The 23,286-nt window shown below is 37.5% G+C and overlaps 1 protein-coding gene across 1 annotated transcript in view; it reads right to left on the bottom strand.

Moving 5' to 3' along the window:
- The window catches only part of mdga2a (MAM domain containing glycosylphosphatidylinositol anchor 2a), a 220,922-nt gene that overhangs the window by 74,892 nt on the left and 122,744 nt on the right, over positions 1-23,286 (bottom strand). The window contains exons 7-8 of the mRNA XM_067455178.1: positions 17,471-17,800; positions 6,344-6,637 (exon numbers count right to left, since the gene is read on the bottom strand). Coding sequence (XP_067311279.1) covers positions 6,344-6,637; positions 17,471-17,800 — 624 coding nt within the window. The remainder of the gene's footprint in view (positions 1-6,343; positions 6,638-17,470; positions 17,801-23,286) is intronic.

Raw genomic sequence — 23,286 nt, 5'->3', positions numbered from 1 at the left:
TCTTTCTGTGTCTTACCCTCTCGCTTGAGGACGGCAGTCAGGTCGGCAGTCTTACCCATGATTGCGGTTTTGAGTAATTAACCAGGCTGGAAGGTTTTAAAGCTTCAGGAATCTTTTGCAGGTGTTTAGAGTTAATTAGTTGATTCAGATGATTAGGTTAATAGCTCGTTTAGAGAACCTTTTCATGATATGCTAATTTTTTGAGACAGGAATTTTGGGTTTTCATGAGCTGTATGCCAAAATCATCAGTATTAAAACAATAAAAGACCTGATATTTTTCTGTTGGTGTGCAATGAATCTAAAATATATGAAAGTTTAATTTTTATCATTACATTATGGAAAATAATGAACTTTATCAGAATATGCAAATTTTTTGAGAAGGACTTGTATATATTTATATTTTTGAGAGCTGAAGTATGATGTTTTTGCAAGCTTGTATTTCAGAGTACATCGCAGTCACTGTAGCCTACATTGTGACTAACGTTATATAAACATGCAATATCGTTGACGGAAAATGTCTAAAATGTAGTTTAAAAAAAAAAAAAACGAACAAAACGCACTGGTTTTGGTTTTGTCGGGGAAAAAAGTGTTTGAGTGTTTGTGCTTGCGGTTGCCAGATATCAGTAATTTAAATCCCCAAACAGAGCTTTTCTGTGAAAAGAACACATATACTATCCGTTGTTTTACCTAAACATGTGCAATCTGGCAACCATATGCACACAAGCTCTCTCTTTCTCTCTCTCTCTCTCTCTCTCTCTCTCTCTCTCTCTCTCTCTCTCTTAGAAGATCTGAAAACCCCAATAAACAAGTAAGCTGCATTTTAGCAATCTCCATTTGAGATGTTCTGCTTAAAGTGTTATTCAGTCGGTCTGTGTTCAACTGCTGTGAGCTGCTGAAATAAGCTAATCATAGCAGAGCTCAACATTAACATTCATGACCCTTCCAAAAAAGGCAAAAACAGAGCATTACATCCTAGTGAAAATTTCTAGGGTTGTAAATGGACCTGTAAAACTGTATCTGGAAAATGTTTGCCCTTAAATAAGCCAAATACCCTCTATCTAGATATCAAAGAACAATTTAACACTTTGTTTTAACTCATTCTAGGGGTACCTTTAATTGTACATGCAAAAGGGGCATGGCTGACTCACTGGAACCTTCAATGATAAAGACAGAATAGGTAAAGACAGCTGTGAACATAAAAAAAGGTCTTGAAAATTTTTTTTATTGGGAAAGGAAAACGTGTATTAAAACAAAAGTAAAACCTATTGAACAACTGTACATCCATTACATTCTTATTTATATATAAACATTAAGGATGGTCTGATGGCCAGGGCACAGCATGAGTTTCGGGCTAGATGTCTCTTGCATTATTGGGTCAATACTGTGTTATAATTACATATTATATTAAATCATTTATCTATAAATATCTACATATCTTAAATTAATCAATAAATATATAATTTTAAATAAATTACGTATCATATTTCACAGCTTTGGGTGAAAATATGAACATAAATAAATAATTGAATAAAAACATTTTTATAAATAACAATGTTTATATAATCCATGGCTATTATACATTTACACATTTTTAAAAATAGACTCCATGTAAGTATTCCCTTTGAAACACATTTCATTTGTCAAATTATTTTCCTTTCTTTTCCACTATGATTACAAATGAAATGGGTCTATGCAAGTCAGATCTCAAACCAAAGTATGTCCAGATGGATGCATCTTTTAATTCTGTCCAGAAATAATATTATCCTGATTAAATGGCAGGAAAAATAGGGGACAATCCAAGGGGGTTAGTTAGCAGATGGCCTTCAGGCATTAACCTCTGCACTATTTGCTCTGTGATGAGAGTGCTGAGTTTTATTTTATTACCAATATAACCGAGTAATGCAGTTTTGAAGCGCTTTGACAGAGCGAAATCCAGGGCAATCTCTCTGATGGACAACCAACCCCCTTCTCGCTTACAAGCATACTCGCTCTCTCTGTACTATCTCCATACTTTCTCTTGCCCTGTCATCATTTCGCCTCTCTCTTTTCCTACTCCCTCACTCTTTCAGCATCTGTCTTCATGCTTCTTTTATCCCACCTTTCCTCTCTCTCTCTCTGCCTGCCTCAACCCCCGCATTTCTAGCACTTGCTGCAAGACCCGTTTAGCTGGCAGACATTATCCACTGGCATACATTTGTGCCTTGGACTTCTGCAAGTAATGACTGCAGAATTAGGATTACCTCTGGACCCCCCCTCGACTATTCAACTGCAATCATTCCGTCTGTGATGGAGAGGGAGGAAGCAGCCTTTATCACACAGGCAGAGATGACATAAGTTAGAGTGGTGGAGAATGAGTCATCAAATACAGTTCTGAGTGGCTAATGCTTAAATGCTAGCTGGGCTTCTGCCGAGCACAAAATGATGTGGCTTTGTTAAAGAGCTTGTATCTGTCATTAGAACACTTTCATGTGCAATACAGGCAGTTAATGGGGAGACATGTAACACATATGACTGCTTCAAATGAAGATTTGAAGAATGTGTTTAAAGGGAAAGTATACTCAAACATTTTCTGTATGCTTGCGCACTTTCATGTTGTTCCAAACACGTTTGACATTGTTTCCTCTGTGGTACACAAAATGAGAAATGTTTGAAAAAGGGGAGATTAAAAAAGGATGCAAATGCACCAGAAAGTGGACCATACAACGCGTGTGCTATATTGCAGATTTTCTGAATCATACGATAGCTTTGTGCAAGAAATACTGAAATATCTTCTCCAGCAAAGTGTTGATGAAAACCACTGTGATGAAATTATTGAATCAATGAGCTGAATCAGTGAAGTCTGATTTGTAAACCAGGCATTCAGACTGGTTTGGTTACCTGAATCAGCTGATTCGGTAAATAGATCTGACTTTTAATTCACGATTTAGGGTATGTTTACACAACAATGATAAATTAAAAATGATGACAACGTTGTCAAAATGATCTCAGTTTACACGGATCTGTGAAAAATTACTGAAAAGGCTCTATTATGCATGCCAGGCCAGTAGTTGGCGATTTCACTTTGTCAAGAAACACCTTGCACACACGTAATACACGTGTGAACATAAAATCAAATAATGGTAATCACTATCATTTTCAAAACCTTGAACTTTGAAACCCAGTTTCAGGTCTCCAAAATGGTGTTGTCGTGTAAAGAAACGGCCAAAACGCACAAAAAGTTTTCCATTTTTTGTTGAAAACGGTGTTGTGAAAACATTCATTATATTGCCAAAAATATTGGGACAACCCTTCAAATCATTGAATTCAAGTGTTCCAATTACTTCTATGACCACAGGTGTATAAAATCAAGCACCTAGGTATGCAGACTCAGTGAATTCATGCATGGTACCATGATATGTTGTCACCTGTGCAATAAGTCCATTCCTAAATTTTTCTCACTACTAAATATTTCACGGTCAACTGTTATTGGTATCATAAAGTGGAAGCTATTGGGAACAACAGCAACTCAGAAATAAAGTGGTAAGCCATGTAAAATTACAAAGTGGGAAACATTGCATGCTGAGGTGCATGGTGTACAAAAGTCGGCAAGTTTCTGCAGAGTCAATAGCTACAAACCTCCAAACTTACTGTGGCCTTCAGATTAGCTCAATAACAGTGGATAGAGAACTTCATGGACTTTTATTGTTATTCCATGGCTGAGCAGCAGCATCCAATCCTTACATCACCAAGTGCAATGCAAATTGTCGGATGCAGTGGTGTAAAGCAGACCGCCACAGGACTGGTACTTGCCAGGAGAACGGTACTTGCCTGACTGCATTGTGCCAAATGTAAAGTTTGGTGGAGGGGGGTCTCACCATGGGGTGAGACATGGGAGGAGCGAGTGAGACCGGGGCGTGATTGAGAATGAGTCATTTGCAAGCCACACTGGTCTTGAGTCCTCTCATGAGGGAGTTTGGAGGCATATAAGGACGAGCGACACCAGTGATGGGCGAGTGACGACCATGCCTGGATTTTACATTGTTGTTTTGTTTACGCTTTGCAATGTGTGTGCATGGCAGTTATCCATAAGGGGCTGCTGACTTCACTTTCAGTTTGTGTTTGTTTATTTGATTAAAGTTGTTAAACATTCGCCGGTTCCAGCCTCCTTTCTTCCCTGAACATAAGAACTGCGTTACAGGGGGATTATGGTGTGGGGCTGTTTTTCAGGGATTGGACTTGGTCCCTTAGTTCCAGTGAAATGAAATCTCAATGCTTCAGCATACCAAGATATTTTGGACAATTTCATGCTCCCAACCTTCTGGGAACAGTTTGGGGATGGCCCCTTCCTGTTCCAACACAACACATGACTGTGTACCAGTGCACAAAGCAGGTCCATAAAGACATGGGTGAGCAAGTTTGGTGTGGGGGAACTTGACTGGCCTGCAAAGAGTCCTGATCTCAACCAGGTAGAACACCTTTGGGACGAATTAGAGCGAAGACTGCAAGCCAGCCAAACTAATTGTAATTGCTTTTATTAAAAGTGACTAGCAAATTCCTCAAAATATCTCTGTTTGTGTTCACAGCAGAAAGAAATTTGAAGGATGATACAATTCTAATATTTGGATGAACTGTCTGAAGGACAAAATTCTGCTGTCTGCATTAAAACATAAACAAAAAAATGTAAGCGCCAAGCAAAAACTAAGATTGTAATAGGCACCGGTGACTGTACTTACCTGGAGAGTAGAGCTTTTAATTATAATATCATGACCTAAAAAGCAGGTGACAAGTGACAAGTATTTCCCTCACCAAGAAAATGATTTGTTTTCAAACGAGCTCTCGCTTTATGTAGAAAATAATAATAATAATACTCCTAGAGCAAAGAATGATGGGTTTAAGCAAATTTCACAAGACGAGCTACACTACAGCACTTACCAGATCTTGTGTTCATTAGTTTTCACTAAGCCAGTGCAATATGCAAAGGTCAGGATTATTTGATTCAACTAAATAGGGCATAATGATCACACATGCTGAATTCATAGTAGGGTGTAACAAAAGACAAAGCTTGTGGAGAGTGGGCAATTACAGAGAAACAAAATAAAAGCAGTGAATCGTGACTAACAAACAAAATCACTGACTCAGAGCACAACAGGAAACACACAAAGGCTATTTAAGACCAATCTGGCCCTCTAGACAAAAAGCGAGTCTGGAGACATTAAAGAAGTAAAATGCTGACACAAGATAGTATTGTGAAGTGTTATTTAAAATTCAAGCCAGAATGATTTTGTGTGTGTATCTATACAGTTTTAGCAATTATATCTTAAAGTGCTGAACGCTTTTCAGCTGACGCTACAATGTGTTCCTTCATGCACATGTTTTAAATGAAATCTTCTAGCACAATGCATTGTTAATTAAGGCATACATAGAGTTCATTTAATATATATATATATATATATATATATATATATATATATATATATATATATATATATATATATATATATATATATATATATATATATATATATATGTTTTATTTTTATTTATTATTTATAAATACAAACGCTAGGAAATATGTTTAAATGCATGCATAGTCCTGAAAATCTTTCACAAAGCAGAACTGTCAGGACATGCATGTAAGAGAGGTAATATGAGAAGAATATACTCAACAAGGCCAATTGGATAAAGGATACATACAATATACCTTGTATGCCTTGGAGAACTTCATATGGGATTGTTGTTTCTAACACGTGTCAATTAGGGTGCCAGTTATTAACAAGATGGCAGGAGCACTGCGGAAAATAACGTACTGACATCTCTACAAATGCCAGACACTTAATTAAAATCTCTTCAGATACTTTTAAGTGAAGCATATATCTGCAATCCACCATTACATCCTACCTGCATTAGGGCAGTAATTAGATTTTCCATTACATTGTGAGCTGTGGGGGAGAATAAGAAAATGTGGGCAAGGCCAGAACATGTTTTTCTCCTTCCCTGTAGATGAAATGATTGTTAACGCTTGCATCTGACCCTCTCGTGTGCCTGTCTCTGAGTCAAAGTCCTCTGCAATTCATTGATGGTATGCTATGCTAATATGGAAAGCATTACATTGCATTAACCTCTGTACCTGCGCTAATTGAATCTGTGAGTCTTAATGAGACACAGAGAAAAGATCGGCAATGTGCATCGCTCACCAAGGTTGTCTGTAATTACAATTAATGATGCCCCTATACTTTCTTCATTTATTTCTCCAGAAAATTAATGGTTTGCCAATCAACCACGACAAAAACGTATGTTCTAGCCTGAATGTAAGTTAATTAGGTCCAGTTAAAGTGCATGAGCAACAAGCACATCTATTACTTACACAGCACTATGAGCTCCACGATGGCCTCTCGGGGTTTGACGTTGAAGCCGTTGTACTGGCTAGTTTGGCAGCGGTACGTTCCGGTCATCTCGCGGGAGACGTTGACGATGCGCAGAACTCCGTCGTAACTTTCGGTTTGCATGTTGCCATCCGGCATGGCCACTTCTTTATCAGCACGGGACCAAAGGATGATGGGTTTGGGTTTGCCGGAGACCAGGCACTGCAGCTCTACTGTGTCGCCCTCCTGAGTGGCCAAAGGGGACTTTCCTCGTGGTACGGTCAGGTTAGGTGGAACTAAAAGAGGGTAGAAGATGATGGAAATGTACTTATTACAGCACAAAACATGTTATGTTAAAAAACATGAGGCCTTGGAGTAGAAGTCGACAGCATAATGCTAATAACTTTTAATTTTCAGCTGCCACTACTCTTCAGTTTCACCTGATTTTTTAAACAAATGTTGTCTAAATCATCAGGTTTGTAGTGGGACTACTGCTCTAGCTGAATAAACATCTAGTTACATTGTCACAGACATAATATCTGTATTGGTTTCGCTAGTACATCAGCAGAAAAATCTTTTCACCCACCAGGTGTCAGGTAAGAATGTTTCTGGCTGCTTTTCACCAACAGACATCATAAATGTATGCAGACAAAAGGAAGGAGACAAGTTTATGTTCTTCTGCGGATTCCAGACAACAGTCTGGCAAACTACCTGTAAACAAGGATGCTGTCACCTTCCTTCTTGGTATCTTAGCAGGACATTGTGCGAAGGTTACTGGGTTTACAGGTTTTTATTGCTGTTACGTTGTCATGGCGACAAGGCAGAATATCATTTTACACATTATTCACTCACTTTAGATTAGACATATGCCGGTCAGTGGTGGAAGAAGTACTGAATCTCAGTACTTAAGAAAAAGTACAAATAACCAGAGCCATATTTACTTAAAGGGTTACTTCAGCGATTAGCATATGGCTTTGTATCAGTAGAAACCCTGGAGTATATTCAAATGATTGTGCTTTCCCCCCTCATATCCCCCTGAGACAAGAGATTTATGCATTTTATTTCTGGAAAAATTCCTCCTATGATGCAAATTGATGATATTTGCATCATAGGAGGAATGTTTGGCCAAAGGCTAAAGACTACAGCCAGCAGAGGGAGCCATTTCCGCATGTTTTGAACCCGCGCATGGGGGATGGAGATCACACTCAGAGCTCAGCTCGCTGCTACAGGCACTCATTTAAACGGAGCTATGGTGAGCAATGTAAGTCTTTTAACTTCTCAAATTATTTTCTATGAAAGTTAAGCTTGCAAAGGCATGAACTGAAACGCGCCAGACTGAACTTGCGTTGTGAATGTATGCCGCGAGTGTAGTCGCGATTACCTCAGCTCTGATCACGAGAGCTCATCAGCTCATTTATCTCACTCCTGCAGTTAGTGCTGTGCTGTGATACTCGCGCGGTGACTCACTCATTATATTGAACAGACATGTTCAGTTTTTAATTGTAGTGTCTTCTCCAACTCAGTCACAGTAATCCAGTAGGTTTGGGAATGGCCTCACAGGGCAGCGAAGCATTCTGGGAATTGTAGTCTTTTATCCCCATGAGACAAAAATACATTTTCTGTCTTTTCTCAGTATAGAAGGCACCAAATTCAAAAATAATTTCACATTTCTACTACATCAATGACCCAGTTTAAATACAGATTCATCTTCCCAGGGCTGAAGTACCCCTTTAAGTAAAAGTAGAAGTACTACAACGACAATCCTACTTAAGTAAAAGTAAAAAAGTACTTGATTTTAAATGTACTTTTAGTATTAAAAGTAAAAGTACTTGTATAACAATTTATTCTCTTAATGTCTATATTCTAATAATTAAAAAGAAGAAAAGAGTATGGGCTGTGGCTTTTTAATTAAGTTAGTTTTGGGTTAATGTAGGCTAATTGTGCTTATCGTCTGTTGCCCAGTTTATATTCTGACTCACAATATCAGGGCGATCTGCAGAGTTAAATATCAATATTCAGAATAAGATTTTCATCAGCTTTGATGTATTTAAATCTTTATATTTATGAGGATTAATCTTAAATATAGGATATGCTTCTGCTTTCCTTTTATATTCTTAAATTTGATCAATAAATTATATTAGAATAACGCTATAGGGTTGTTAAATAAAATAATTTACACTGACAAATTACAACTGCATTAAATAATGTTATGAGATTGTTTTAACTATATATTTTTAATACAATAAGAAATGTTGGAAAGAATGTTTAAACATAAACTAAACCACCAGTAGGTGGCGGCAGGTCTTAATGAGTGAGCCATTGAGTCGGTTTGTTCAAACGGCTGATTCGTTCATAAATGAGGCAGTCGTTTACGAACAGGTCATTGAATCTTTGATTCAACCGATTCATTCAAACGCTGAATCAATCATTAATAAACTATTGCTGAGAGATGCGTTGTGGTTCTGATGTGGAAATATGATCTGATCTTGGAAATATTTTCGCTGCTGTAATAGAACAAAAGCAGTTTATATTGCATCTAAAATGTAAGTGACTAATTTTAATTAATAGTTTATGGAACTGTCATGAAATCAGTGTCACATTTTAAGTCGTGATGGTATTCAGGAAAACAGCACTCTTGATCGTGTCATGTCTCATGTGAGGTTTTTTAACTGTATTATATGTTATAAAATATACCTTCACATTTTGAATATTTACTGCAGTATGAGTTTCTCTGTACGAGCGCCGTTGGTTTGTTTCCATTTCTCCTCGAGAGGCTACGCGATTGTCAACAGCGCAACCGTCAGTTCATACATTAGCCTATTATTATTATCCATAAATTATCCGAACAAACCTTAATCTCGAGCCCTGAAACTGAGAAAATGTAATGAAAATGTAACAAAACGTTGTAGAAATGTAGTGGAGTAGAAAGTAAAATATTTGCTGCAAAATGTAACAAAGTAAAAGTAAAAAGTATGCACTATTGATTCTGTAAAGTACAGATACGTGAAAAATGTACTTAAAGGGGGGGTGAAATGCTGTTTCATGCATACTGATCTTTTTACACTGTTAAAGACTTGGAATCCCATACTAAACATAGACAAAGTTTCAAAAGTTAAGGTGGACGTTTGATGGGAGTATTTCTTTGTCAAAAATACTACTTCCGGTTAGTCATAAGTTTCGGCAAGTTTTTTGAGATCATGCGTCCCCTTTGACGTTAATGGGGGCGGAATTTCCTTGTATGGGCCTTACGGACAATTCAACCGGAAGCGCGTGAGAGAGAGAGAGGGAGAGAGCGAAAGTAACAGGCTACGCCCATCAAAGCGCTGGCTTGTAGGATGCTGGACAGGTGATGTGCACATAACAATGTCACCAAAAAAGTGCGTTTATGGTTGCCAGACCAAGACAGTCCTGCACAGATTCCCCAAAACCCCCGCGTTAAGGCAGCAGTGGATGTAATTTGCTTTTCCGGATCAGCAACTGAGTTGCGCGAATGTTTATGTCTGTTCGCTGCATTTCGGTGCCGACTGTTTCATAAACAAGGCCCAGCTCGACGCCGGATTTTCCCAATCGCCTAATGCTGTAGATGGAGCAGTCCCAACGTTAGAAGGGTGAGTGAGACTGCTTCAAATGTCTGTGTCTATGCTCATCAAGTAGCCCAAACATGATCACGTATAGTTAATTGATCAATGGAGCATGCGATGTGTAGTGCGTGTACATTTGTTTAGCTGGCCACTATATGTGTAACTTTATGTTTGTGTATTGTAAAAGCACTCCAAACAACAATACACAAAGAGGGGGGAAATATGTTGAACTAAATAAGCACGCTTCTTCATTCAAATGCGCTACTATTCCGTGTCTTTCTATGTAAACACTAACTAATCCTGCTGTGCAAAACCGGTCCGCTTACTGTCTACACAAACCACGCGTAAACACACACACACACGTGCACAACTGCACTTCCCACATGTACACCTTCAAAGACAAAAATACGACGATATAATTCAAGTATAAATATGTAAATAACACAAGCCGCTAAGCATATTATATAGTTAGTGTATAACTTGTACCACATACAGACGTCCTGCTCTAGTCGTTTTTGCTGCTGCTCCTGTTCAACTGCAGCCTCTGGGTCTGATTCCGGATCATAGATGTATGGCTGTATCTGATTAAAAGCCATATTTTTATTTTGAATAAAGTTTTTTTCCCGCTGTTAGGGATGACACAGCTTTACGACGCACTCAACACAATAACAGCCGCGCGCACACGTCATTATTTAGCTCCGCTCACACGACACGCCCCCACCCGCTCGGCTTTTTTCGGAAAGACTCGGAACAGCGCATCTTTCTTATATAATTATAAAAAAAATAAAGACTTTTCGGAGATATGCAGGATGCAATGCTACTCTATAGGTACTCAAGATTGACATGACACTGACTGAAACTGAGTGTTTCACCCCCCCTTTAAGTAAAGTAACAAAGTATTTTTACTTCATTACATTCCACCACTGGTGCCAGTAAACGGTAATTCAATATATCACAATAATGAACATGAATGGTATTGTTATCATGGGCACTTCAAAATACCGTGAATAATTATTTATTATGAATTATTCCAATTTTTAGAGATTATTTTAAGAATACGATGTAAACAGACCCAATGTGCATGAGCAGCAGGAGTGAAGGAGATGCACATTCACTCTCTGACAGCAGAGGGCGCTGATGCAACAGCAGAAATGCAGCTTTTTCTCCGGTAACCCTCGTCAACAAAACACTAACACCGCATTCACACGGGGCGTAGGCGTTAACGCTTCCCATTTACTTTGAATGGGTGACATCATTGATTTGTGGGTTCCGTCACTCGCGTTGCAAGCGGCAGAAGTTGAAGATTTCTTTTCAAGTGCCAGCGCAGGCGTCATCCAATCGGATCGCCGTATGCAAATATCCTACAGCAGACGCTAGCCAATTGCGTTCATTACTGCTCCGTAAACCATCCAGACGCAGCTCCCGGACCACTACGTGATATTCTTCCCGCTGTCTGCGCTTTTTCAGGATTTAATGTACTTAACAGCTTCGTGCACCTGTGCAGTGCACTGACAACAACTACACGGAATATCGCACTTGCACATACAACCAAATCGGCATCCATTTCGTCTCACAGACTAGCTGTCATAAAAAGGCGCTTTTTTGTGTTGTGTTTTGGTCCAAGCGGCAAGTTAATGTGATTGGCTGTTGTCACTATGACGATCGCGTCAGCACCCAGTTTCAGCCACACACTCCATAAGCGTTAACGCCTATGCCCCGTGTGAATGCGGCGTAATGCTGCGTCCCAGTTCGCCTACGACCTAAAAGTATGCATTCTTATTGTGAAGAAAAAGTACATACTTTTGAGTGTGTAGCAGAAAAGTATGCAAGCTTTAGAACATACTACTTCATAGGGCTGGGCAAAAAAAAAAAGATTTTTTCGATTAATCGTTTTTTTAAAATCTGGTCGATTCAGAATTGATTCTCAAAGGCCACGAAACGATTTTTTTTCCATATTTATTTCCGCTAACATTGAACATAAGATTAACGTAACTCTAATTACTAGTCTTCTCCACTAGATGTCACCCATTTGCCTTGCGTGATCTTACAAAGGAGCGAGAGGCGCACATATTTAATCTATTCAGTGTTTAAATGGCAGCTTCCGGTGCGTTGTCGCCTTTTATAATGCTGAGGTGAAATTCTGTAGTAATACTAAAAATCTGCCGAACCATTTGATGTGACAACACACACACACAGCCGAGAACACAACCGCTAAAAATAGATCACACACGCGAATGCTTGCCTTGCATTAAAATCAAACTTGCACATACGTTAGCCATTATAGACATATTCAAATTATATTCCATATACAGTGCAGGATCAATAATTCAAGTTTCAGTACACAGCAAGAAAAGCTTGCTGTGTACTAAAAAATTGCTAAAAAAAATGTCCTTTTTATGTTTTAGAATAAATATATCAAAACATCGATAAAATACTTCTCAGATAATTTTTTTTAGAATAAAGTTGCATCAAAATTGTATTTAACAATTATATGGATTTGAAATAGAGAGATGCGTTCTGTTTTAATGTAGGCTACTCAGGTGTACCTAAAATAAAAAGTTTAATATACAGGTTTGTGGCTCTTCATTTCTTTTTAATTACCCACTTATGTTCACTGTTCTTTTTTATAAATACCTATGGTATTTGTATTAAATCTATATTCGAGTTGAATCGAGATCGAATCGATTTGAGGGCTTGTGAATCGAAATCAAATAGAAACATCTGAATCGATACCCAGCCCTACGTGCATCCCGTCACTGTTTAAAATGTCCTGTCAATCATTGTCAGATGCGAAACAGTTCAAATTCTCCACAATCAGTTTAATTTCCTACCGCATCTGACAGTAACGTGCAGTGACCTCCTCGGGGGCAGGGGCAGCTGTGGTTTCACTTTCAAAGGGACAGGGGCTCAATGTTAACACATTTTGGGGTGGTTTAACCACACAGGGTTTAAATTAAGACAGTAGTAGGCCTTAGTCTAGAATAGTTAATCGTGGCTTACAAAACGGCTTTTTGAAACACAGACTAAATACTAACAACTGGATAGTCCTAAACTAAAGATTAATTTAAAAGAATCTGTGCTAATCTAGTCTGACAAGCCAGACCCACATCAAGACGTCTGGTCTGGAAAGTCACCATTGACAGGGATCAATCCGAGGGGCGGGATTAACAGTTGTCTTTCAAACTCCCTCTGCAAGCGATTGGACAGCGCAACAACCAACCAGAGCAACGAAGGTGAAGCAGAGCTCGTTGATAGATTAAACATTCAGTAATTCTAATTATTTTGCATTCTCTCACAAATGTTCCCGATGACAAATGGTGTATTCGCTCAGAAAATGAAAGTGAAGTGTACACACACAGCTAGCTTGCTTATGTCACGTATACTGTACATATACACACACGGGTACATATTGACTGACAAGTAACGTGTCTTTGAAACAAAGTAATCCTGTCTCCTGCGGTAGGTTTAATTTAAGACTCAATTTAGTCCTATAGCTATTGTCTTCCTCCAGGAAATAATTTTATTCAACTCTGGATTATATCAAATCAAGGACTATTTAAAATGACAGAGAAAGCAGATTTTTGTTAATCTGGATTGAAAGGGCATTTTAGCCCAGGACTAGGCTTGATTTCTGTCGGGGAAAAAGCCCCATAATATGCAAATACTGTGGCTATGCTATATATATTTTTTTACTATAAACACTATGCAATTTAAAGTTTATTGCCTGGTCTCATTTACTTACATTGTAAGTGTTTTTCTTTAACTTTCTTTAAGAGTTTCTTCTAATTATTTTCTGTTGTAATGGAAATAAAAATGCCACAAATGCTGTCGACCTTGTATTCAGTCCATACCATTCCTTCAAATGTTGTCAGGTCTAGGTGCAAGGGAATATCTAGGTTTTCCACATCAAACCTCAATGACGGAACAATTTGACCAGAATACATTCTGCCAACTTTTATGATTGGGTCCAGACCTCAGAAAAAGCAAGGTCAGGCTGGCGAGATGACACAGGACAGCCGAAGATGTCTACAGTTCAGAAATTCAACGGACACACAGCTTCCTCTGAAATGATCCACTGGAGTGCTGCACAGGCTCCTTCCATTAAAAATCTATACTTTACTATGCTCAAAGTATCTGGACATGAATTGTCCAAGTCTCCACAGGCCACTTCACAAGCACCATTAATAAAAGAGCAGCATGAAAAACAAGAGCCCTTGTTGGATAGTGAGGATATCAATTGATCCTTTTCTTCTGGGATTTTCTTAAAAAGTAGGAACAAGTTTTTAAAAAAAAGAAATCCTATTTTAATATAGACATGTTTTCCTTTTTTGGAGATAAAAGAGAAATCTACTTTTCTCTCCTCCAGAAGGTGAGTGGGAAAGACTGATTTGTATGAAGGGATGGTAACGAGTATAGAATGCAAAAAAGAGGAGAAGAATGCTGAATGTATTTCCGATTGCTACTGCAGGGGGCCTGGTGGGAGAGAGATCTCGCATCTGCAGGTTGATTAAGCATGACTTCTTTATCAGACCCAGGGCAAACAAACAAACAAACAAACATAGGACATTTTGCTTAATGAAATGAATCAGGAAATAAATCCATTCATATTATCCATTCTGGCTACATTAAAAGCCTAAAACAGCATTATCTATGTTTTGTGACAGAAAATATTTTGTATCATTAAAATGTCATCTGTGGAGGAGGCTAAGATTATTTTGTTTTATTGAAGCTATAAGGCCGTAATGTGCCGAAACAGTCTGTAAAAAAATAATACATGTAATCAACGTATTTGTTTTTTTAAAAATAAGTTTTTCTAAATTTTTTGAAGAGTGGGGACATCCTACCATTAACCCCATTTCCACTACAATTGTTTCTCATTTACTCTAGTCTCTCATTTGTAATGCATGCATGATTTCTAATTAATTCGTATTTATAATGAATAAATCCATGTTGCTGTAAGTGCCATGCTGGATAAAACAAAGACTGACTGAAACTCAAAGACGAATGTTCTCAGGAAATCTCTTTGAATCCTCATGGCAGTTTTATTTAAAGGGTTAGTTCCCCCAAAAATGAAATGTATGCCATTAATGACTCACCCTAATGTCGTTCCACACTCATAAGACCTCTGTTCATCTTCGGAACACAGTTTAAGATATTTTATATTTAGTCCGAGAGTGTATCCAAGTTATGCACTTTACTGTCCATGTCCAGAAAGCTAATAAAAACATAATCAAAGTAGCCCATATGTGACATCAATTAGAATCTCTTGAAGCATCAAAAATACATTTTGGTCCAAAAATAACATGTGGATCCATGTCAAACTGCTGAAATCACATGACATTGGCGATCCGAATCATCAATCAATTAGCTGATTCATTACCGTTTGAATCTTTAATTGAGGTTTGAAAACAAACACGAAAGAGAAGACAATGCTGAATAAAGTCATAGTTTTTGTTATTTTCGATGATTCAAGAGATTCTAATTAACTGATGTCACATATGGACTACTTTGATGATGTTTTTATTAACTTTCTGTACATGGACAGTATAGTGTGCATACACTTGCATACGCTCTCGGACTAAATATAAAATATCTTAAACTGTGTTCAGAAGATGAACGGAGGTCTAACGGGTGTGGAACAACATTAGGGTGATTCATTAATGACATACATTTATTTTGTGGGTGAACTAACCCTTTAACAGATTCAGGTGCATATATTACCTTCAAACAAACAAATAAATATTGGGAAAAAGTAAAGAGACATTAATGCATTAGGTCAGTGTGTTATGGATTCCATCCTGGAGTGGGCATTTGAATATGTGGGGCAGGCAAGTAAAGTCAATATATAAAATGTACTATACTGCTGCAGTGCGAAACAATTGTAGATTTCCAAACAGCCATATTAATATTTTGGTTTTTTGACTGTATGTCGTATCATAGAAACTTTTCATGTGCGCACAGGATTTTTTTGCATACTCATGCTTTACAATTTTTTTTTTACAATTACAGTTTAAGTATATTATAACCTATTCTCTATGTGCATCACTGCCATTTTACTATGAAGACAATGAGTGAGGATGTGCAAGAATTAATAACTTAACAAGTGTTTCACAAGATCAAAACACCCTTTGTTAAAACACTTTGTCGTTTTTAATACATCCTTACAATTCTAAAAGTGCTTATTGTGAGCACAGCCATAGAAATAAGAAGTGTGGGACAAAGTAACAAGTAACTAACTGTTACTTAGTTAGTTTTTAAGAAAAGTAGTGCTTTATGTTACTTTTGCGTTACTTTTTTCACCTGGGCTGGGCTTGTTTTTTGTTTATAAATAAATAAGTAACCGAATTCACTATGGCACAATTCAGCTGGTAAAAAGTGCTCAATTTTTATTCCATTCAAAATCGAGTATGAGGCTAAAATAGCAGTGACACACAAAGGAAATGGTTTATAGTCATGTTGGGAGTAACTTGCTACTAAGTAGCCTAATGCGTTAATATTCTTTAATTCTACTACTTTTAGCAGTTACATGCATGTAACAAAATATTTTTGTTACATACGTTACTTTCTTTTGTGAAAAATGAACGCTTGCAGACCCAAGTCCCACAGTAAAAAGGCATTTTTGATAGGTTGAGGTTAGGCTGATCGGCACTCGCAAACGAAACGGGTTACACAATCTAAACAAATAAAAAAATTATATAAAAAACATGCACATTTTTTTACCTCTCCACAAAATTAATATAAATCCGATCTTCGATTCCCGCATTATATGCACATGTAACGGAGTTCATGTCAATGAAAGCAACAGATATGAGCTGCATTTATTCATCAGCTCATTACGAGACCAAAGACCGCAACATGAGAAAGAGCGACCCAAGCACTGGTGAGATCATTTAGTCTCATTAGTTTTAATGGAGAGATTGTGTTTTTGAGCATTTGAGACTTACTTCCCTTGCGGCAGTTTGCGTGTTGGCTTACTCATTTGCGGCGATGCGTGTTACGGTAGCGCCGTCATATCTGACTACATGTCATATAGCCTAAACGCGTTTTTTTTTTTTTTTTTTTTTTACAATTTGCCAGGAGTAAAATGTACATTATGTGGTCTAAAGGTTTAAACAACCAGATGCATTTATACTTGTCCAGTTTCGCCTGAAATGTTGAATAAAAAAATATGTTTATTGTGTTTGACTGTTCAGTACTGTTCATATTAACCTTTAAAAAGCAGACATAAAAGTACCTTACAAATTACTTTCCCTAGTAACTAATTACTTTTGATATACATTAATTGGTAATGTAATTAACTTACTTTTAAAATAAGTCTTTAACTGTAACTGATTACAAATTTTCATTAACTTGCCCACACTGGTTATAGTAGGCTATACATTAAAATGCATGTGCATGCAATATTTTCTTGTGAGCACGCAAAAAGTTTCTTGAACACATCAAAACACGAAAATCTGTATATTTTTAATATTTGCAAAGGTCCCTTTAGGGACTTCATTAAAAAAGCTAGCCTTTCTTATTTGTAAAAAAAAAGGAAGAATAACTCACCGGTGGTGGAGGAGATGTTGACGTCTATGCTGATCTCTGGTATCCCTCCATTCTTTAGTGAGGCTACACAGGTGTAAGTGCCAAAGTCAGTAAATTTGAGGTCAATGATGTCCAGGTTTGTGGTTCCTGGGGCAACGTCTGGGTCAGTCTGGGTAATGACCATCCGCTCTGAGCTACGCAGCGGACGGCCGTTCTTAAGCCAACTGAACATCAGCTCCTCGGGCGGCGTGGCCTCCACCTGACAGGATATCTTCACCTCTCGGCCGATCTGGATGTTGTCATCATTATGATAGGGGTCTGGTGTGATCCAGAACCGGCCCTTCTTCAGAGCTGTGTGGACAGAATGAAATGCAACCAATTTAATAACAACAACAATGTTCATGTGGATATTTCTCCAACTTTGACCAGTTATTACACTTTTAATTTTACAGGGGTTTTCCTACATTGAAATTTTTTTGGCGGCCGCCAAAGCAAATTTTTGTCCCGCCAAAGCCTTATTTGATGAGTTATTGTGATTTATAAATTGATGTAATTACTAACGCGTGTGACTCTCTGCTCGTTCTGACACTCAGTTAACGTGCGCCCTCGTTAACTGAGTGTCAGAATGAGCAGAGAGCCGCGCGCTCTCTCTGTCTTCAAAACCATCACCGTTCTCTCTCTCTCACTCGCGCATATCAATCAAAATCAACTGAACTGACAAAATGGTAAAAGTTCGGAAGACTGGCTCCATGATCCACGTGGCGCGTTCGCACAATATTTTCCCTGAATTACTGCTGGATGTGAACTGTGCTCAAAAATCGCACCTCTTTTGACAGACGTTTTGCACACGCGGTTGACATACTTTCAAATAAATGGAAAATATCATTATGAAGTGTTTTTTGTGATCAATCTTTTGCGTTGTTTTAACAGTCTGGGTTCACACATAAAGCGTCCGCTTTTGTCCGAATCGCAAACTAATGATTCACTTGAACCGATTCATTTTAATGAACTAATCTGTCCAACACTGAACTGACGAATCGTTGTGTAATCATTTACTCAACCCCTCTGAAATGAGAACGCAAGTGTGCTTACCCCATTTTAAACAAGAGGGATTCGTAAGAATTAGTCTTAATAATCCACAGTATTTTCATGTATTTATTTATATTGATAATGTGTAGTAAATTACCACAAAAAAATTGTTTAGACTGGAATAAGGTGAAACCAGAACAACGCAAGTTGTTGATAGCCAATAATTGTATTCAATTGTTTATGGCAGAGAATTAGACTATTTGTTATTACATTTTTAATGCTGCTTTTTAATAACTGTTGCCAAAATAATGAATCAGTAAACCACGCAAACTGTGTAAAAACGAGGAACAAAAGAAACAAACATCAAGACATTATACAGGTATCAAAATGTAAAAAAAAAATTGCATTTATTTTACATTTATTCTCAGTATTGGGCTCACAGATCACACGGGTAGGTACTTTTACTGTTGGGGTGTGTGTGCAGGCGCATGCGTGTGTGGATGACCATGTCTAGTCAGCCACCACCGAAGACCATTTCTGACCCAGGAAAAACCCTGTTTTAGAAAAAAAACTCTTAAGACACACTCAATATATAATATTATATAATATATCATTATTTATATTTATTTTATATTAAATATTTAGTTAATATTGTAAAGATTGTAATATTATAAAATATTTAGTTATTTTATATTAAATATTTATTTTTAATATGATAATATGATCCTTATTTATATTCCTGGTATGTAAAAGTGCTGGAGTTGAAGAAACACCCATTAATGAAGACATTTTCATCTTAAAAAAAATACTGGTTTGCTCAAGAAGCAGTGACACACTGCTGGACATTTTCTCATCATAAAATCTCTTAATCTCTTCATACAAGATTTGTACTGCACGGTTAATGAAGCATTAAATGCAGTGTGTCAGTTTACATAGCTAAAAGGTCTTTGCTTAATGTAATTTCAAAACAGTTTAATGTACTTTTCCACAATTCATTCACACCACTGCATTTCAAGTCATTATCACAGTGACAAGCAAGTGACATAAAAAATGACAAAAACAAAAATGTTAATAACATTTCCCATGGGACTATTTTTAAGGGAATAGAGGTGAGTGACTACCATCTTTGCCTGTGAATACAGCACAAATAAAGCTGGATCTTAAAATACACCACCTCACTATCACCCCAAACAAGGTGAGAAATAAACAGAGGTACACAAAAGACAATAAAAAAAATAAAAAATTAAGGACTGTCGGAGTTGCACACTTTCTTTGTTCGGAAGAGAGCAGACGTTTCCTTTCACAGCACCTCAGTCCTTTGACACTGACATTGAGAAGAACTCTTGACTCAACCATAGTCACAGACATCTAAAGAGCTTGAAATGATGTAAGAATGGCTTGACATGACGCACACTTTCCACACTCTTGCACATTTCTCCACACATGGTAATGAGTTAATCTTTGCAAGTTTGGATTGAGAGATCTTGCACACTGTGAACTCTATTATTCAGAAATAACTCCAACTGAAAGCCATGCTAGACTGAACAGCAGCAACTTTAGGATCTTTACGTTTAAACGTTAAAACTACATAGTAAATTTGCCTGAAACAGCCACCCGGCATTAACAAGAAATGATTGAGATGATTTATGGAATTTATTGAAAATCTTTTTTACACCGATCCTGCAAATCACAGACAGGTGAAGTGAATAACACTGATTATTTCTTCATTTATGCATTTCCAAACCTGCAGCTCTTGTGGGTTGTTGCCGGTTTGCAGTGGTCAGTTAGCTTGACAAGCCACATCAAGATGTTTGGTCTGGAAACTCACCATTGACAGGGCTCAATCCGAGGGGCGGGATAAACGGTTGTCTTTCAAACTCCCTCTGCACGGCGTGCACGCAATTGGATAGCGCTACAACCAACCAGAGCAACGAAGGTGAAGCAGAGATAGTTGAAAGATTCAGTCGGCTAAACTCATAACACATCTTCCCTTCTTAAGAATGACTTCAGTGCCGTTCTTTGTACTTTTCTCAGAGAAAAGCTTAACTCCAAGTCTTCCAGAGTCACGGTCAAAGCTGATTCGAAAGACAGCCGTTTCCTCAGTTTCTGTGTTTACTAGAAGCACGCAAGTGCAACCCGGCCATAATTATGTTAAGCCCCGCCCAATGACTCTATACACAATGTGATAGCCCTGACCAGTTTGGTGTTTACAGCTCAGACGGGGATTGAGAGTTGCTAGACGTCACTCACGGCAGATTAGATTTGCTGCCGCTAGGGTTCGTCTAGTTAGTGGTCAGTATCAATTAGAAGTGGTCCAAAGAAGGAACAGTGGTGGAATGTAACGAAGTACAAATACTTCGTTACTTTACTTAAGTACATTTTTCACGTATCTGTACTTTACTTAAGTCAAATCAATAGTGCATACTTTTTACTTTTACTTCGTTACATTTTGCAGCAAATATTTTATTTTCTACTCCACTACATTTCTACTTTTTCGTTACATTTTCTGATCAGTTTCAGGGCTCGAGATTAAGGTTTGTTCGGATAATTCATGGATAATAATAATAGGCTAATGTATGAACTGACGGTTGCGCTGTTGACAATCGCGTAGCCTCTCGAGGAGAAATGGAAACAAACCAACGGCGCTCGTACAGAGAAACTCATACTGCAGTAAATATTCAAAATGTGAAGGTTTTTATATTTTATAACGTATAATACAGTTAAAAAACATCACATGAGACATGACACGACCAAGAGTGCTGTTTTCCTGAATACCATCACGACTTAAAATGTGACACTGATTTCATGACAGTTCCATAAACTATTAATTAAAATTAGTCACTTACATTTTAGATGCAATATAAACTGCTTTTGTTCTATTACAGCAGCGAAAATATTTCCAAGATCAGATCATATTTCCACATCAGAACCACAACGCATCTCTCAGCAATAGTTTATTAATGATTGATTCAGTGTTTGAATAAATCGGTTGAATCAAAGATTCAATGACCTGTTCGTAAACGACTGCCTCATTTATGAACGAATCAGCCGTTTGAACGAACCGACTCAATGACTCACTCATTAAGACCTGCCGCCACCTACTGGTGGTTTAGTTTATGTTTAAACCTTCTTTCCAATGTTTCTTATTGTATTAAAAATATATAGTTAAAACAATCTCATAACATTATTTAATGCAGTTGTAATTTGTCAGTGTAAATTATTTAATTTAACAACCATATAGCATTATTCTAATATAATTTATTGATCAAATTTAAGAATATAAAAGGAAAGCAGAAGCATATCCTATATTTAAGATTAATCCTCATAAATATAAAGATTTAAATACATCAAAGCTGATGAAAATCTTATTCTGAATATTGATATTTAACTCTGCAGATCGCCCTGATATTGTGAGTCAGAATATAAACTGGGCAACAGACGATAAGCACAATTAGCCTACATTAACCCAAAACTAACTTAATTAAAAAGCCACAGCCCATACTCTTTTCTTCTTTTTAATTATTAGAATATAGACATTAAGAGAATAAATTGCTATACAAGTACTTTTACTTTTAATACTAAAAGTACATTTAAAATCAAGTACTTTTTTACTTTTACTTAAGTAGGATTGTCGTTGTAGTACTTCTACTTTTACTTATGTAAATATGGCTCTGGTTATTTGTACTTTTACTTAAGTACTGAGATTCAGTACTTCCTCCACCACTGACCAGCGACAGGGTCATGGGGGGCCAAGGCTCATTGATGGTCCAATCAAAAAGACGAGCTACTCTTGCTCAAATTGTTCAAGAAGTTGCTGGTTCTGATAGAAAGGTGTCAGAATACACAGTGCATCACAGTTTGTTGTGTATGGGGCTGCATGCAGACCAGTCAGGGTGCCCATGCTGACATCTGCCCACCGTCGAAAGCACCAACAGTGGGCACCTGAGCATCAGAACTGGACCACTGAGCAATGGAAGAAGGTGGGCTGGTTTGATGAATCACATTTCTTTTACATCAGGTGGATGACCGGGTGCGTGTGTGTGTGTCCCTTGCCTGGGAGACATTTGTTGTTATGCTTAATCGGTGTATATTCTAATATATAAATGTTAATTTATTAAGTCTCTTATGCTCACCAATGCTGCATTTATTTGATCAAAAACTTGCTGACCCAAACTTACATATCAATATATAACTCCCTTTACTGGTCACAGAGACCAATATCTACAATTTGATCATAAAATCAAGTCCTGCCCTACATTTGTTCTTGTTCTTTTGGGAAATGTCGCATTACGCAAGAAAACTGGTTATGAATGCTGTTTTTCTTGTTGAGAAACTAGAAATCTTATAAATACCAAGTTGTGCTTTGTTTTCATTTTCATTAGGGTTCACTGCTCTCTTTTTAACAGGAGTAAAGGTGTCAGAGACAATGGGAGTCTCAAGCTAGCAACGAGCCAAAAAAACCCACTACTATCTCATTTTTTGAAAATGCTTTACATCTGGCCCTAATTATTAATCAGTCACTGAATTATTTAAAAACAACTTTTAGGAAATCTTATTAACCAATTTATTTCCATTCGTTCTGCACATTTTACAAGCTGTTACAATCTGGACTGTTAAGAGAGGATGTTTCAAGGTGGACTATGATGCTCACACTTGCAGACACTGAATATTATGAGATATAACGAAGAACTGTAACTTTGCAGGGTTGCTTTATGCAAGGTTAGGCTCGGCAGGCCTTGCCTCACTGGTCAATTTTGCAACTTAATAAATAGCTGACGTGCAGGGTGTTAATGCTTTTGAGTCCAGTT

The sequence above is a fragment of the Pseudorasbora parva genome, chromosome 10, assembly GCF_024679245.1.
Source record: "Pseudorasbora parva isolate DD20220531a chromosome 10, ASM2467924v1, whole genome shotgun sequence".
In the NCBI taxonomy this organism is placed as follows: domain Eukaryota; kingdom Metazoa; phylum Chordata; class Actinopteri; order Cypriniformes; family Gobionidae; genus Pseudorasbora; species Pseudorasbora parva.
The sequence above is the reverse complement of the archived record's forward strand: the minus strand, read 5'-3'. Positions and strand labels throughout refer to the sequence as shown.